This window comes from Lipotes vexillifer, unplaced genomic scaffold (genome assembly GCF_000442215.2).
Source record: "Lipotes vexillifer unplaced genomic scaffold, Lipotes_vexillifer_v1.1 scaffold1126, whole genome shotgun sequence".
NCBI classification, from domain to species: domain Eukaryota; kingdom Metazoa; phylum Chordata; class Mammalia; order Artiodactyla; family Lipotidae; genus Lipotes; species Lipotes vexillifer.
This window is the reverse complement of record NW_006781401.1, coordinates 322295-337539: the sequence shown is the minus strand read 5'-3', so window position 1 is coordinate 337539 and position 15245 is coordinate 322295. Positions and strand designations below refer to the sequence as shown.

The window sequence follows — 15245 nt, the reverse complement described above, 5'->3', positions numbered from 1 at the left end:
TCTTTCCCTTTATCTTAGTTTTTTTTTTTAAGCTCTGTCATCTTCCTTTGATGAAGAATATAGTTACATGTTACTGCACTTTGCTATCTGAATGCTGGAAGAAGGAAATCTGCCAAATTTAGAAAATAACATTGGCAAGTTTATCATTATCAAGGATTTACTATGTTTTATTAGTATACTAAACTGCAGTAGTACATTTATTTAAGTATAATGTGAAGAATGCAATTCTGTTAAATCTAGAGCTTTTTAATCCCCTAACATTAAAAAAGTGTGATATTTGTATACAGAGAATGTAGAATATAGGAATAGCAAATTAATTTTACCATTTTTTTCATTTCATTAGTCAGTGCCTCATGGTAACTAGCTCTGGACATTGTACTTAATAGGGATGAGGAAAACTTGGAAAGGGTTCAAAGGAAAGCTGTAAAGAAAATGAAAGGTTTTAAAGTGGGATCTGTTGTAAAGTACTAAAGACACCCAACTATTTAGCCTTTGGATAAGAACAGCGAGGGAACACTTAATAGTATTTCAGCAAAGAGTATTCTTAGAGGACTGTGGTAAGCATGTTTTCCCTTGCTAAGCCCATAAAAGAGAAAATGGAATTTAAATATAAGAAAATACTTTCTGACAACAAGCATTACTGAGCTCTTGTCTAGATTATCAAGGTCAGATTGTGGAATTTGAAAGTAGAGGGATCTCTCAAGAGGGACTATTGAAGTATTCTGCCTCAGTAGAAGATGGCAATTTGGTGGCACTTAGGAGACCTTAGCTGTAATTACCTAATTAGTAGATACTTCAGTGACAGATTAATGTAATAGCTTCTTTCTTTGTAAGGCTGAGATAGGACATAGTCCCTGTAGTCCCTAAAGAAATCCTTGAGAAAGCACTCAGGATGGGCCCACCAGGAAAATTAGATGGCAGAGGTGTGTGTAATGGTATTAACTAAGCTAAATTTGCCAGTATACATTTGGGGGAGGGGGGGAAGCAAATGGGGTTAACCTGCTTAATGAATGACTGCTCTGTATTGAGGTTGAGAAGAGAGATAGAAATCTTCTGTCCCTCTGTTGATTTCAACTCTAGTCTCTCTCCTAATTTTATCTTTGGACTGTGGCAAGTATGGTTCTAGTGTTCAAAAATATTTATTTTTGGTGTAACACATCCCCAAGTGAAAGCCAACTTCCTTGCTTGGTGCTTATTCAGAGTACCGTGAGCTACTCAGATACTGGGTTGGCCAAAAAGTTTGTTTGGGTTCCCGAACAAACTTTTTGGCCAACCCAATGCTAGAGGAAAACAGACTGTTGGACTTTCCAAGGACTTTATTTTTTTTTTATTTTTTATTTTTTTGTGGTACGCGGGCCTCTCACCGCTGTGGCCTCTCCCGCCGCGGAGCACAGGCTCCGGACGCACAGGCCCAGCGGCCATGGCCCACGGGCCCAGCCGCCCCGCGGCACGCGGGATCCTCCCAGACCAGGGCACGAACCCGCGTCCGCCGCATCGGCAGGCGGACTCTCAACCACTGCGCCACCAGGGAAGTCCCAAGGACTTTATTTTTTAAGGTGATTTTGACTATACATGATTCTTGCCTTTTTTCAGCACATAAGCACTTCATAAAGGTAATGCCTTATGTGACTGCAATAGGAGAAAGTGAACATATGATTGAAACCACTAGGAGATTACAATAGAAAATTCTATTTATTTAGAAAGTTTTAGTATAGACAGAGGGCAGTATGTTTTCTAGAGGAAATTAGATTTGCTTACAGATGTTAATATTTGAAATTGACTTAATTAGTTAAGTTTCCTCAGTTGCAACTAATGGCAACCAAGCTAAGCTAATTTAACCATCTGTGCCAAGAAAAAGTCTTCACATTTACCATCTCAATCCAATGTACTTTTAATTTTTTTGTTTTAAGTTATTTTATAAAAAATTTACAGAAGTAAGAATAAAGCGATAGTGAAAAACTTTATTACAAATTTTAATAAGAACTTATATATAGCAAATTCAGACTTTTACTCCATGTGTTTCTGCTTTTGAAAGCATATATGCTCAGAATAGGCAATGTTCTTTGAATGCAGTTAACTGCTTATTAACTCTTTTTGTGAACTGGAATGTATCTTGTAAATACTGATTCCAGATTTCAATTACATCTCTAATAGATTTTAACCTATTATTACTTCTGGTTCTTCTTCCTGACTTGTGTCATTAAAACCAATACTTACGAAAACTTTGACGGCTTATGATTTTGTTAAAGGCATGGCTGTTTGCTCCATAATTACAAAGCATTTTTATTCTTAGATTTATAAATACCAATTAGAGTGATCAGTCCACTGAGTTTTTTCATTTTTATGTCATCTGTTTCCTCCTAGTCACCTGTGTATACACCTGCCTTCAGCATTTGTTTATGTAGGGACTGTATCAAGTAAATGCTGGTGTACAGATATCATATATAATGAAAGAATACTGTTACATATCCATTTAGTAAAGTGGCATGAATGGTTCAGGTTTTTGTCACAAAATATTGTGAGATAAAATCTTTTCTTATAGAAAGACTAACTTTATGAGAACACCATATTTCCTTTTTGTTCTTAGAAATATGTTGTTCACTCCTCAGTTCTTGAGTTTGAGAAATTCATCTAGGATATTGTTATTCAATAGACTTGTTATTCGAAGACTTGTCTGAGATTTTGCTCCTACATTCATTTTCACCATAACCATTAGACTCTAGAGTCTAATGCTGTTTTCTGTCTCTTTGCATTTATCTTCTCAGTTGTCTAGTTGTGGAATATTTTCCTGTCAGTTTTCTTCTCTGTTGAAAAGTGAAAATTCTGAATTTTCAATTGTGTTCAATGAAAGTGAAAAAAAAAAAAAACTCCCCCAAAACAAACAAACAAAAAACCACTGCAAAGATGGTGTCTCCAGATTGGCTTTTTCCTTTTTAAAAGATGATGCAGTACTTTGGGTAATGCAGTCAGAAAACTGGTTATTTCACTGTTGCATCATTCTTCTAGGTGATTCCATCAGTTCTTCTGTTTTCTTAAGTCTTTTTTTAAAATAGTTGTAAATAATTGATGATTAATGATTAATTCTTAGGATGATAAAATAGCAAAACGTTTCAAGATACAGAAAAAACAAGATTATTGTGACCTCGTGATTATTCTTAGATTTATATTGTAAAAGGGCCCAGTGTACCCTTATGGTAATTGCAAGATAGAATGAGTTTTAATCTTTTTTTTTAAAGTGTATTTTCCCTTTGTTTGTTGGAAGACTGCTAAGAAAGAATAAATGTTTTAAATATCAGTCCTTAATACTACTCAAAAAAGAAACTCACAAACTAAAATTGGTTCCAGTAGACCTTGATGATATAACAAGGGTTAAGCACAATAGAATAATTTAAGGATATGAGTATCTCATGGATTCCAAGGCATAAATTTTAGCCAGTCTTTAGGAAAGGGCTTCAACCGGAACTGGATGCCATCAGGAATCCATCTCTCTCATTTTTATTCCTCTCTGTTCTTTGTGTGTGTTTATTCTTTTTTCCTTTCAGACCAGCCCCCTCTGCTTCATATTTCATATAATAGAAAATATGACCACGGACAACTCCTGGCATGTTTTGGGTCAGCCACATGAAGAGAATCTGTCCTTCATATGCTTTATCCCTGACTCTTACATGACTAGGGAGATGAGGAAAGACAACCAATTAGTTATTGGCCAAATTGAAAGTTTTCCAGTTCTAGTTATTCATCAGAGTTAAACAAATAGCCTTAGGTATTTTTATGTGAAAAAGTCTAGAGTGGACTTTATGACTAGGTTTTGACTTTAGTATATTCTCTTGCTTCAGTTATGTATGGTATTTTCATGTGAACAGCTCACAGAAAATCGTGCAGATGCAGCCAGTACATTAGAAGGTAATTAGTTGAGTGACCATTGGTCCTGTTTCTTATTCATATTTCTGCAAGATAACCAAGGTTGTTAGATTTCTGGAGATAGACTCCCAAAACTAGGGTTTGTGTGTGTGATAATTTTTCCTTTATTTTACACCATTGATTTTCTCTGGGAATTCATTTAATCTCCCTGGATCATAATTTTCACATCTGTTGATGTAAGAAATTCCTAGAATCTAAGAAGAAAACAGATGACATCCTCAAAGTGAAAAAGTCTTCACCTTCTAGCGGGAGCTTTCTTTCCCACCATCAATCTCCTTATTCTCAGTTATCATTGTTAAACTCTGCTTGCAGATACATTAGTAGAATTCTTAGTACATTATTATCTGTAATAATTTGTAAATTCCTTTTTGCAGAAAGTTTTAGTGTCCGTTTCTCTTGCTCCATTATACCCTTATTCATTCAAATGTCAAAGGATGATATTAGGTTAACATAATTTAATACTTAGGTACATAAAATTTAAGTAATTTTTTCCAGCATCTTAAAAGACTGTGATGTCTAGATTCATTGAATTATGTTTAGAGTATTTTTTGTACTTCTAACTGTAGTTTTCCAAACTGAGTTCTATTAGTGGTTTTTAAAATGGATTTTTCAGAGGTGCCTCACTCAGGAGCCTAGGGTTCAGTCAGACAAGTAATGTCAGTTTTTGGCCTCCTACCTATACTTCAGCCATAAGTCTTTTTAAAAAAAGGTTTCTTTAAAAAACTTCTACTGTTCAGGGAGAAAACAAAAGTTTAAGCATGTACTCTAGGTCATTCATTTACCAGACATTTATTGCCTACTGTATGCTAGACACTGGGTGTACAAAGATGGGGGAAACACTGATCAGTGAGTTTTTCTTAGCAGAAAATCAAACTGATCAAGATTTTTAAAAAACTTTGGTTCAGAATTATGCATAATCTCTATAAACATGCTTATTGCACTTGTAACTTCAATTGAAATTGTGGTTTAAAGATCAGAATTCTGAGACCTACTATAGTACATCTTTTTTGTGCATGAAGCAATATGTTTTTCATAATGCCCTGCACATAACTATTACTAACATGTTTTACTTTTAGTCTTTTTGTTGAAAACACTTTTTTCATTGCTTCTAGAATGAGAGACTCAAAAAACTTTGTACTGATCTGGAAGAGAAGCATGAAGCATCAGAGCTTCAAATAAAGCAGCAGTCTATGAGTTATCGAAATCAACTGCAACAGAAAGAGGTAAAGGTTATTCCAGTTACTTCATGTGTACTTCCCTGTAATGTATTTAAGGTGGTTTCTAAGAGTTATAATATAAATCAAGCTCTGTTTAGATCCATGAAAATATCAAAAGGGTGTTGAAATGAGTAATTTCCAACTCAGTATGATATCACTAATTTAACAAGAACTCTGAAAGCTTTTACGTTTATATTACATAAACTAACCTTTGTGGAGTTTAATTTCTACTTTCCAAAAGAAGAGAAGTCTTTGTGTACAATATCTTCAGGGATTTGTTGCTTATAATTTCTGATTTTATGAAACTTATTTCTCATCTGTTTACCTAAATTTGTTTTAAATCATTGTGATTGTTAATAACATTTCTTTTTAAAAAAATGATTTTAACTACAAGTGTTAACATATGCTTATTAGTGTTTACTTGATTTTCCATGGAAAAACAGAATATTAGGTATTTTATAGTTGACTTACACTGTTCTATAATTTTTTCCCCCTTTAGTTTGATAGAAATGGTTATTTTGGAGGTAGCTTATCTTTCCTTTGCAGTTTTGATAATATTATATAATTTAACCAATGTTACTACAAATCCTTAAAATAATAGACTATGTCCCTAATGTTTCATTCTGTCGTTGAATTCTCTTTAGTGTTTAGTACGTAAGTGGAATTCAGTAAATGATTCTGTGGAATTGAGCCACAGAATTTCTTGTTTAATTATCCAGATCACTGGGGTGTTCTTCAGTTTGTTGATTAAATGTTCATTTCTACCATCACTTTATATTTGGGTTTTTAAAATATAGATGCATTGATTTCAAGTTCTTTTAGTGACATACTAAGATGAAAAATAAACCACATTGAAGATAAATATAAACATTTAAAGAAGAACTTAAATTTCCAATCTGTTTGGAATTGATTTCATAAAATACAATAAAAATGAATTACTACAAAAATAAAATGAATGTAAAAAAGCACAGTTACAAGTTCAAATTAAAGTTAAAAGCCCACTTTTTTTTGGTAAAGATTCAAAAGATGTAAAATTACTCTGTCAACTTGCTTTATTTTTCTTTAAATTTATTTATTTGTTTATTTTTGGCTGCGTTGGGTCTGCTGCATGTGGGCTTTTCTCTGCTTGCGGCAAGCGGGGGCTCCTCTTTGTTGACGTGCACGAGCTTCTCATTGCAGTGGCTTCTCTTGTTGGGAGTACGGGTTCTAGGTGCATGGGCTTCAGTAGTTGTGGCTCACAGGGCTCGAGCCCGTGTCTCCTGCCTTGGCAGGTGGATTCTTAACCACTGCGTCACCTGGGAAGCCCCTGTCAACTTGCTTTAAAAGTCTTTAAGCCTTACTCTTTCAGTTTTTTTACTTACCTTGTCATGGACTGGTAGCAAACGTGGCATTGGTCCACAGACCACACTTTGAGCAGCACTGATTTACAGATACTCCAGTAGAGCAGTAGCTGAATCACCCAGGGGTTTACAGCTGAATCATAAAAAATACACATTGTTAGGTCCTCTAGGAGATTCTGATTCAGTGTTCTGGGAAGGGGCTCTGGTATTGGTATTTTTCAAAAACCCCATAGCTGATTCTGATGCTTACATCCTAGTTGAAAAAACTGCTGTGGAATAATCTGGCATTTTATTTTCTACTTAACTATGGATATTAGAGGGCAAGTTAAGAATTCAAGTTTAGGAATATGTCTTTGTTAGTAGAGTTTGTACTTTTTAACTCTACAACTTGATATAAATGTCTGTTGTATAATGAGAACTTTCTTTGCATTATAGCTACATTCGAAAAGAATTGTTGATTTCAGTACTTTTTACTAGAATGAAAGATAATATATACTTTAGATCTGCTATTTTCTGAATCTATTTGTTGCCCTCGTTGTGATGTTCATATTGCCCAAAGATGCAATTTGCCTCATATCATTTATGGGAAAATAAAATTTGTACATTATTATAAATCTCCATTAGAGAAGGGGCTCTGATACGAAGAAATGTCTGTTTACTATGACATTTAACATAATTGTATTTGGTTTTTGTTTGTCTAATTGCTTGACATTAGAAATACTGTTGTTACTTGCTGACTGTCTTCTCAGTATCAAATTTTCATCCGTTGTGGCAGGTTGTCTTTTGGACTAGCTTGAGTATTTTACAGAAAGCTTATTTCAGTTTTCTCTAGCTTGCTTTTATGTTTTGAGTAATCTTTTACTTGGAATGGATGTGGCATTATGGTAAGACCTATATTTATAACTTCTTTTGGACATTGACTTTGTATTGCAAGCCTTCAGTCAAAACTCTACTCGGGGTTTCATGGTTTTTATACTGTTGTCTCCCTGAGTAGAGTCAGATTTTCACTGGCCTTTCTTTGCCAAGGCTAAAGCCAAGGCCTCTTTCAGTGCATGATTTCCTTCTAAGACTAATGGGCTATTAATCACAGGCTTACTGTGAAGATCGGATTAATAAATCAAAGCTTCCTTCTAGCTGTGTTGTGTAGACCAGTACAAAGTTACCTGATTCGTGGTGTATTTTAAGCCTAAATCCAGCCATACATAATCAGTTACAAAAGACTCTTCCAACAGGTGTTCTAAGGAAGCTTACAGTGCATAGACTGTTGCAGCTTTTATTTTCTCATCTCTTGAGGCTTGATAATCACAAACAGAACCCTAAGAAATTGCATATACTATACTACCTGATATGTAGAAGATGGTAAACTGATGTTTAACTGAGCATTTTATTGCTTTAGTTAATGTATGAGTGGAATTCTGTTGCTCATATTAATCGGAACATTATCTACGCTCTATGGTAATCATGGTTTTGAAATAAAAATGTTATGTTGGGGTGTTATAGACAACCTGGATTCAGTTGATAGAGTACTGTCGTTGGGTAATCTTAAACTATTATAACTTTTAACATTGTGAATGTATAAAAGGGTCAATATGGTTATTTTGAAGTACCTTCTCTAAAATATGGATTATAAATATAGGTAGAAATCAGCCATCTTAAAGCAAGACAGATTGCGCTGCAGGATCAGTTGCTGAAGCTGCAGTCAGCTGCTCAGTCAGTGATTTCAGGAGCTGGTGGTGTACCAGCAACTGCTGCATCTCCTTCATTCGGTTATGGTTTAAGTCATCATGCTTCATCATTCCACGATGATGACATGGATTTTGGTGACATCATTTCATCACAACGAGAAATAAACAGATTGTCAAATGAAGTTTCAAGACTTGAGTCTGAAGTTGGCCATTGGAGGCATATTGCTCAGGTAGGTAGAATTTTCATGAGTTTTTGAAAACTGTGAGTGAGTAAAAGTAACGATGCTATGTGTAGAAGTTTTGGTATCAGAAAGAACCCTGGACTAGGAAATCAGAAACCTGTATTCTGATTCAGCCAGTGACTTTTTAAATGGTTTTAGTCAGGTCATCTTTCTCTCTCGGCCTCAGTTTCCCCAAGGGTACAATATTTGGAAGAAATTTCCAAAAAATTTAAAGCAAGAGAACCATGCTTTAACATAAAATTAAAAGCTACAAGTCCAGCACTTAAAGGAGACAAAAATGGAGTTTGCTGTGGTTGAATCAGCACCTCTTCCCCTGGAGTCCCTGAGACTGCTCTGGTGGAACCAAGACACCAGATTTGAAACTACTTGCTTAGATGTTGTCTGAGGTTCTTCTTTGCATTAATTATATGTAAAATGAAAAATCTGATAATTGGTATTATAAAACACATAAACTATTATGTGTTGTTTCTCACACATTGGAATAGGAATTAAGTCCTTCCTATTTGGGGCTGTAAACTTTCTTCCAAGGATCCCTTTTTTGTCTTCTTTATCAGATTTTATGTATTACTGAGGTTGCCAATATACACGAGACCTGAAATAAACTGGAACATTGTTCATATAGACTTTATTCCATCAGTGTGGAGAAAAATAAAGTACATAAGTAAAGAGATTATTTTCTATCTTTTTGTGAGTGTAATCTTGTTGTGTAAAGGAGAAATCCTCCCAATTAAAATGATCTCCTGGGCTTCCCTGGTGGCGCTTCCCTGGTGGCGCAGTGGTTGAGAGTCCGTCTGCCGAAGCAGGGCACGCGGGTTCGTGCCCCGGTCCGGGAAGATCCCACATGCCGCAGAGCGACTGGGCCTGTGAGTCATGGCCGCTGAAAAAAAAAAAAAAAAAAAAAAAAAAAAAAAGATCTCCTTTTTTGTTGAGCCAAGAAAAATATTCTGTGGTGTTTTCCTTCTTATTTTGTAAAAGTATTGTCTTCCCTAATTAGTTAACAAATTCTTGAATGGTATCTTGTATTTATTGTGTATTAGTCACTATTGGACTAGGTTCTTTAAAAGGTGCTTGGCATTCTTTAATAAGAATTTGTCTGGGAAATAAATGCCCCCCATTTTTTCTTATTCGTTTTTTTTTTTTTTTTTTTTTTTACTAATACTGTCGAATCTGAAAAACAAGCAACAAAAAAATGTTTTGTCTGCTGCTATTATTAACATTTATTATCTGTATCTTTTAGCTCAGGAAAGACCGGGGCACGAACCCGCGTCCCCTGCATCGGCAGGCGGACTCTCAACCACCGCGCCACCAGGGAGGCCCTCTTATTCGTTTTTTAAATTTTCGTTAATTGAAGTATAGTTGATTTATAATAGTTTCAGGTGTACAACACAGTGATTCAGTATTTTTATAGATTACACTCTGTTTAAAGTTATTATAAAATATTGGCTGTATTCCCTGTGCAAATGCCCCTTTTTAAAAAAATGTATCTTCTAATAAAGTTAGTTTCTGACTTTCTCTCTTTTTTTTTTTACATCTTTATTGGAGTATAATTGCTTTACCATGGTGTGTTAGTTTCTGCTTTATAACAAAGTGAATCAGTTATACATATACATATGTTCCCATATCTCTTCCCTCTTGTGTCTCCCTCCCTCCCACCCTCCCTATCCCACCCCTCTAGGTGGTCACAAACCACCGAGCTGATCTCCCTGTGCTATGCCCTGTGCTATGCGGCTGCTTCCCACTGTCTATCTGTTTTACGTTTGGTAGTGTATATATGTCCATGCCACTCTCTCGCTTTGTCACAGCTTACCCTTCCCCCTCCCCATATCCTCAAGTCCATTCTCTAGTAGGTCTGTGTCTTTATTCCTGTCTTACCCCTAGGTTCTTCATGACATTTTTTTTTCTTAAATTCCATATATATGTGTTAGCATACGGTATTTGTCTTTCTCTTTCTGACTTACTTCACTCTGTATGACAGATTCTGGGTCTATCCACCTCATTACAAATAGCTCACTGACTTTCTCTTTTATAAGAAAATCAGTACAATTATTTTCTAATTGTGTTTTTCTGATCTAGACTTCTAAAGCACAAGGATCAGATAGCTCTGATCAAAGTGAAATCTACAAACTACAAAATATCATTAAGGTAAGGTGGATTGTTGGAACAATGGCTGTTATACATCTAAAATTTGCTTCTTAAAAGTATAAGCCTAGGGGCTTCCCTGGTGGTGCAGTGGTTAGGAATCCGCCTGCCAATGCAGGGGACACAGGTTCAGGCCCTGGTTCGGGAAGATCGAAAGATCTTCCTGGTTCGGAAGATGCCACAGAGCAACTAAGCCCGTGTGCCACAACTACTGAGCCTGCGCTCTAGAGCCCTCGAGCCACAACTACTGAAGCCCATGCGCCTAGAGCCCGTGCTCTGCAACAAGAGAAGCCACTGCAGTGAGAAGCCCAAGCACCTCAACAAAGAGTAGCCCCCGCTCGCTGCAACTAGAGAAAGCCCACGTGCAGCAACAAAGACCCAAGACAGCCAAAAATAAATAAATTAAATAAATAAATTTTAAAAAAAGTATAAGCCTAAATTAATAAAAGGCTCAGTTATAAAAGTATTTTATAGATTATGATATTCACTTTTTTTGCTGTTTTTATATCTTCTCCATTTTTTATGGCACCTTAAGCATATAATAATATCTCTCTTTCCAAAATCATTTGGTTTTGAATATTTATTTTTTAGGTAGGTTATATTTCATAAGTTTCTATCTTCTATTGTACCTCGTAAAATAGTCTTTATTAAAACAATTCTAGGGTTACTGAAATTTCAAGGGTTAGGGTTAAAGGATACTGACAAAATCCAATGTTAATATTATTTATTGTAAACTATTATTTTCCCTTCATGGTGGAATTTTGCTAGTTTGTGTCAATTATTTCCTTCCAGAGAAGTCTCAGTTACATATACTTAGCACGGCAGTGAATTGTTTTTAGTATGTAAATTATTGTCATGTATAGAATTTTTTTGGTTTTTGGTTTTATTTTTATTACAATACCAGTGTGGATGGGTTCCTCATTCAGACCTGGCTTTGAATCCTGGCTGTACTAGTTACCAGCTGTGCTGCTTTGGGCGAGTTACTTAACCTTTACAAGCTTCTGTTTATCATCAGTGAAGTAGATATCATAATACCTCTCTTGTAGGATTGTTTTTGAGGTTTAAATGTTAACTTCCTTGTCAAGTACTGTCACATAAGTAAGTGCGTAGGACTAAAGAATAACTTTGTCTTCTCAGGAAATATAGGCTAATTTATTGATTAAGATTCTTGGCTACAAGCAACAAAAACTGTCTCTGGCTAAGTAAAGCATAAAAGGGTTTATTAGAAGGAGCCAGGTACTCTGTCCACAGGATTGGAGGAAAAATTGAGCATTTTGGCCTCAGGAAGGGTAGAAATTAGACCAGCATCAGAGATCTAGGTAGCGGGACACAGTGGATAGGCTCTCCAGGGTACAGCTATTATAATGCTTCTGGTCTAACCAGTTTCCCTCTTTGAAAGACGCAGCTGAATATCCAGGTTCCTAGGAGAGAGACAGTGGTCTCAACTTGGGTAGCGAGACACCTTGGTTGACAGTTTAGGGGTCCTATCAAGAGTGAGAGAAGGAAAGACTGAGCAAAAAGATAGGTATAATAGGAAACAGGAACAGATTGGCCAGAAGGTGGGCACTGATATTGGTGGAATATGTCATTAGCAGGAGAAGTTCATGGTCACAGATACTAAAGAGAAAAAGATATTTTTGCTTGCATTTTGTTTCAGTTGTTTATTGCTGGTGTTCCCTCATTAAAAGTAGAAAAACTGCTTTTAAGGCCCAAGAAAAGGGTGGGGTCTTTTAGAATTGTCCAGATTTGGAGCCTGTATTTAAATTTTTTCAGCCTGAGCATGTTCAGAGAATTATTTTTAATAATATGGACTTTTGGGCAACAATGAAATAGTTTAGTTAAATTCATTTATTTTAAATGTGGTTAACTTCGTTTTTATTTTTTAAGGAACTTAAACAGAACCGAAGTCAGGAAATTGACAACCATCAACATGAAATGTCAGTATTGCAGAATGCACATCAACAGAAATTGACAGAAATAACTCGTCGGCATCGAGAAGAGTTAAGTGACTATGAAGAACGGATTGAAGAACTGGAAAATCTGTTACAAGAAGGTTATTAATTTTGTTAGTTTAGTGTATTAAATGACATAATTAAATGATAGACTTAGCTGATGTAAACTTGGTCAAAGTTCTAAGGAATGAGTAAATGACTGGTTCTGCTCATCTGCCAGAAATTTACAGCGGCACCACTATTGTCAAGATTCTGCAAAAATGGAAAAGTCCTTTTACATTTGTGGTAAATAGTTATAATACAGAGATTTCTTTGCATTGTTTGGTGTGTTTTTACTTTATTTCAAACTCAGATACAAAGGCTTTTTAGTATTTGATTCAAGTAATATCTTTCCTTAACTATTTATTTAAAAATGCTTTGTGTATTACGGTAATTTAACTTTTTTTTTAAAAAAAGAATTTATTCTTTTAGAGCAGTTTTAAATTTATAACAAAATTGAGGAGGTACAGAGATCTCCCTTATACCCCATTCCCCCACATGCATAGCCTCCCCCACTATCTACGTCACTCATCAGAATAGTACATTTTTTTACCAAGGCACATCATAGTCACCCAAAGTCCATGTTTATCTCAGAGTTTACGTTTAGTGTTGTACATTTTATGGATTTGGACAAATGTATATCATCATAATATCATACAGAGTATTTTCACTGCCCTAAAAAACCCTCTGTGGTCTGCCTATTCATTCCCCCTATCCCACCCTTAAAACCACTGATCTTTTTATTATCTTCATTGTTTTGCCTTTTCCAAAATTGTCATATAGTTGGAACCATATAGTATGTAGCCTTTTCAGATGGACTTCTTTCACTTAGTAATATACATTCAAGTTTCCTCCATGTTTTTTTTTTAATTTATTTTTTATTGAGGTGTAGTTTTTTTAAAAAATATTTATTTATTTTAGCTTAGTTGCACACATGGGATCTTTGTTGCAGCATGTGGACTCCTTAGTTGCGGCATGTGGGCTTCTTAGTTGCAGCATGCATGTGGGAACTAGTTCCCCAACCAGGGATTGCACCTGGGCTCCCTGCATTAGGAGCGCGGAGTCTTACCCACTGGACCACCAGGGAAGTCCCTATTGAGGTGTAGTTGATGTACAATATTATATAAGTTTCAGGTGTACACTTCCTCCATGTTTTTTCATGGCTTGATAGCTCATTTCTTTTTAAGCGCTGAATAATATTCCATTGTTTGGATGTGCCACAGTTTTTTTATGCATTCACCTCCTGAAGGACATCTCAGTTGTTTCCAAGTTTTGGCGATTATGAATAAAGCTGCTATAAACATTCTTGTTCAGGTTTTTGTGTGGATTTGTTTCCTGCTCCTTTGGGTAAATATTAAGCAGTATGATTGCTGGATCATATGATAAGAGTGTCATATTTGTTAGTTTTGAAAGAAATCATTAAACTCTTCCAAACTGGCTGTATCATTTTGCATTTCCACCAGCAGTGAATGAAAGTTCCTGTTGCTCCACCTCCTTACCAGCATTTGGTGGTGTTAGTGTCCAGATTTTGGACATTCTATTGAGTAGTTTTACTCACTGTTATTTTAGCTTTTCTTTTTAAGCCTTCCAAGTTCTGAAGTCTGTTAAATCTTTAGTTGTATATAGCAGGCTATTTGTCTCTTGGTACTTGACATTTGATGTGTCCCTGATTTTATGTTTATGTTCTAGGTGGCTCAGGAATTGCAGTAACTGATCACTCTAAAATCCATGAGATGCAAAAAACTATCCAAGTTCTACAAGCTGAAAAAGTAGAGTCTACAAAAAAAATTGAAGAACTCGAGGATAAAATAAAAGGCGTAAATAAAAAATTATCTTCTGCAGAAAATGACAGAGGTGTTTTGAAGAAGGAACAAGAACGACTAAGTGTGGAAAACAGACAATTACTTGAAGAATGTGAAAGCTTGAAACTGGAATGTAGTAAATTGCAGCCTTATGCTGCGAAGCAAAGTGATACTGTGACAGAAAAGGAAAGAATTCTTCCACACGGTTCTTCAGTAGAAGAAGAAGTGTTCAGATTGCAACAAGCACTGTCTGGTATAAAATGTTTGGAACTTATTTCTGATTGGTGTTTCATTTCATACTAGTTGTTTTCAGAGACAAACACTTGAATAATTGAACACTGTGGAAATGACCATGTGGAATTTGAATAGAATTGCTTGCTTTGGATTCAGTGCCATAATTAATAGATCACAAATAGGATATTTCTACTAAAAGGGTTAAGAATTGGCTAGGTTCCTTTCAGCCTCCCTTCTTCATCCTTTAAGTAGTTACATGGAACTCATTGACTTAGGAGGCTATGTAGATTTCTGAGAAATGTTTATGTAAACATTTGTTGCGAGGAGGTTACCAAATACTTCCTGTAACTCATTAGGGCCCAGACCCTCCAGTTAGAGAATGCAGCCTATCTTCTTCAAAAGTCTATATTACCTTTCAAAATGATCTGTACCTAAGCAGACCTAAGAAGAATAAGAGCCATAGGTCTTCCACCACTTACTATGCTCAAGATGATATTTAGTTACTGTACCAGTGTTAGCTTACAAAAAATAAATATTGAATGGAATAGGCCTAACACCAGTATTTATTTATGCCAGGAAAACATAATGGGAGCTCTTCCACTGAAAAGATGCATTTTATTTTTCACTCTGTCCTCTTCTCACAATATGAACTCTCACTTTATGAACTCATTCCT

General features: G+C 35.6%; 1 protein-coding gene across 1 annotated transcript in view; it reads left to right on the top strand.

Annotated features, from left to right (window-relative positions):
* Nucleotides 1-15245, top strand: part of TRIP11 (thyroid hormone receptor interactor 11) — a 63821-nt gene that overhangs the window by 4766 nt on the left and 43810 nt on the right. The window contains exons 3-7 of the mRNA XM_007454706.1: nt 5034-5144; nt 8115-8393; nt 10479-10547; nt 12432-12597; nt 14225-14590. Coding sequence (XP_007454768.1) covers nt 5034-5144; nt 8115-8393; nt 10479-10547; nt 12432-12597; nt 14225-14590 — 991 coding nt within the window. The remainder of the gene's footprint in view (nt 1-5033; nt 5145-8114; nt 8394-10478; nt 10548-12431; nt 12598-14224; nt 14591-15245) is intronic.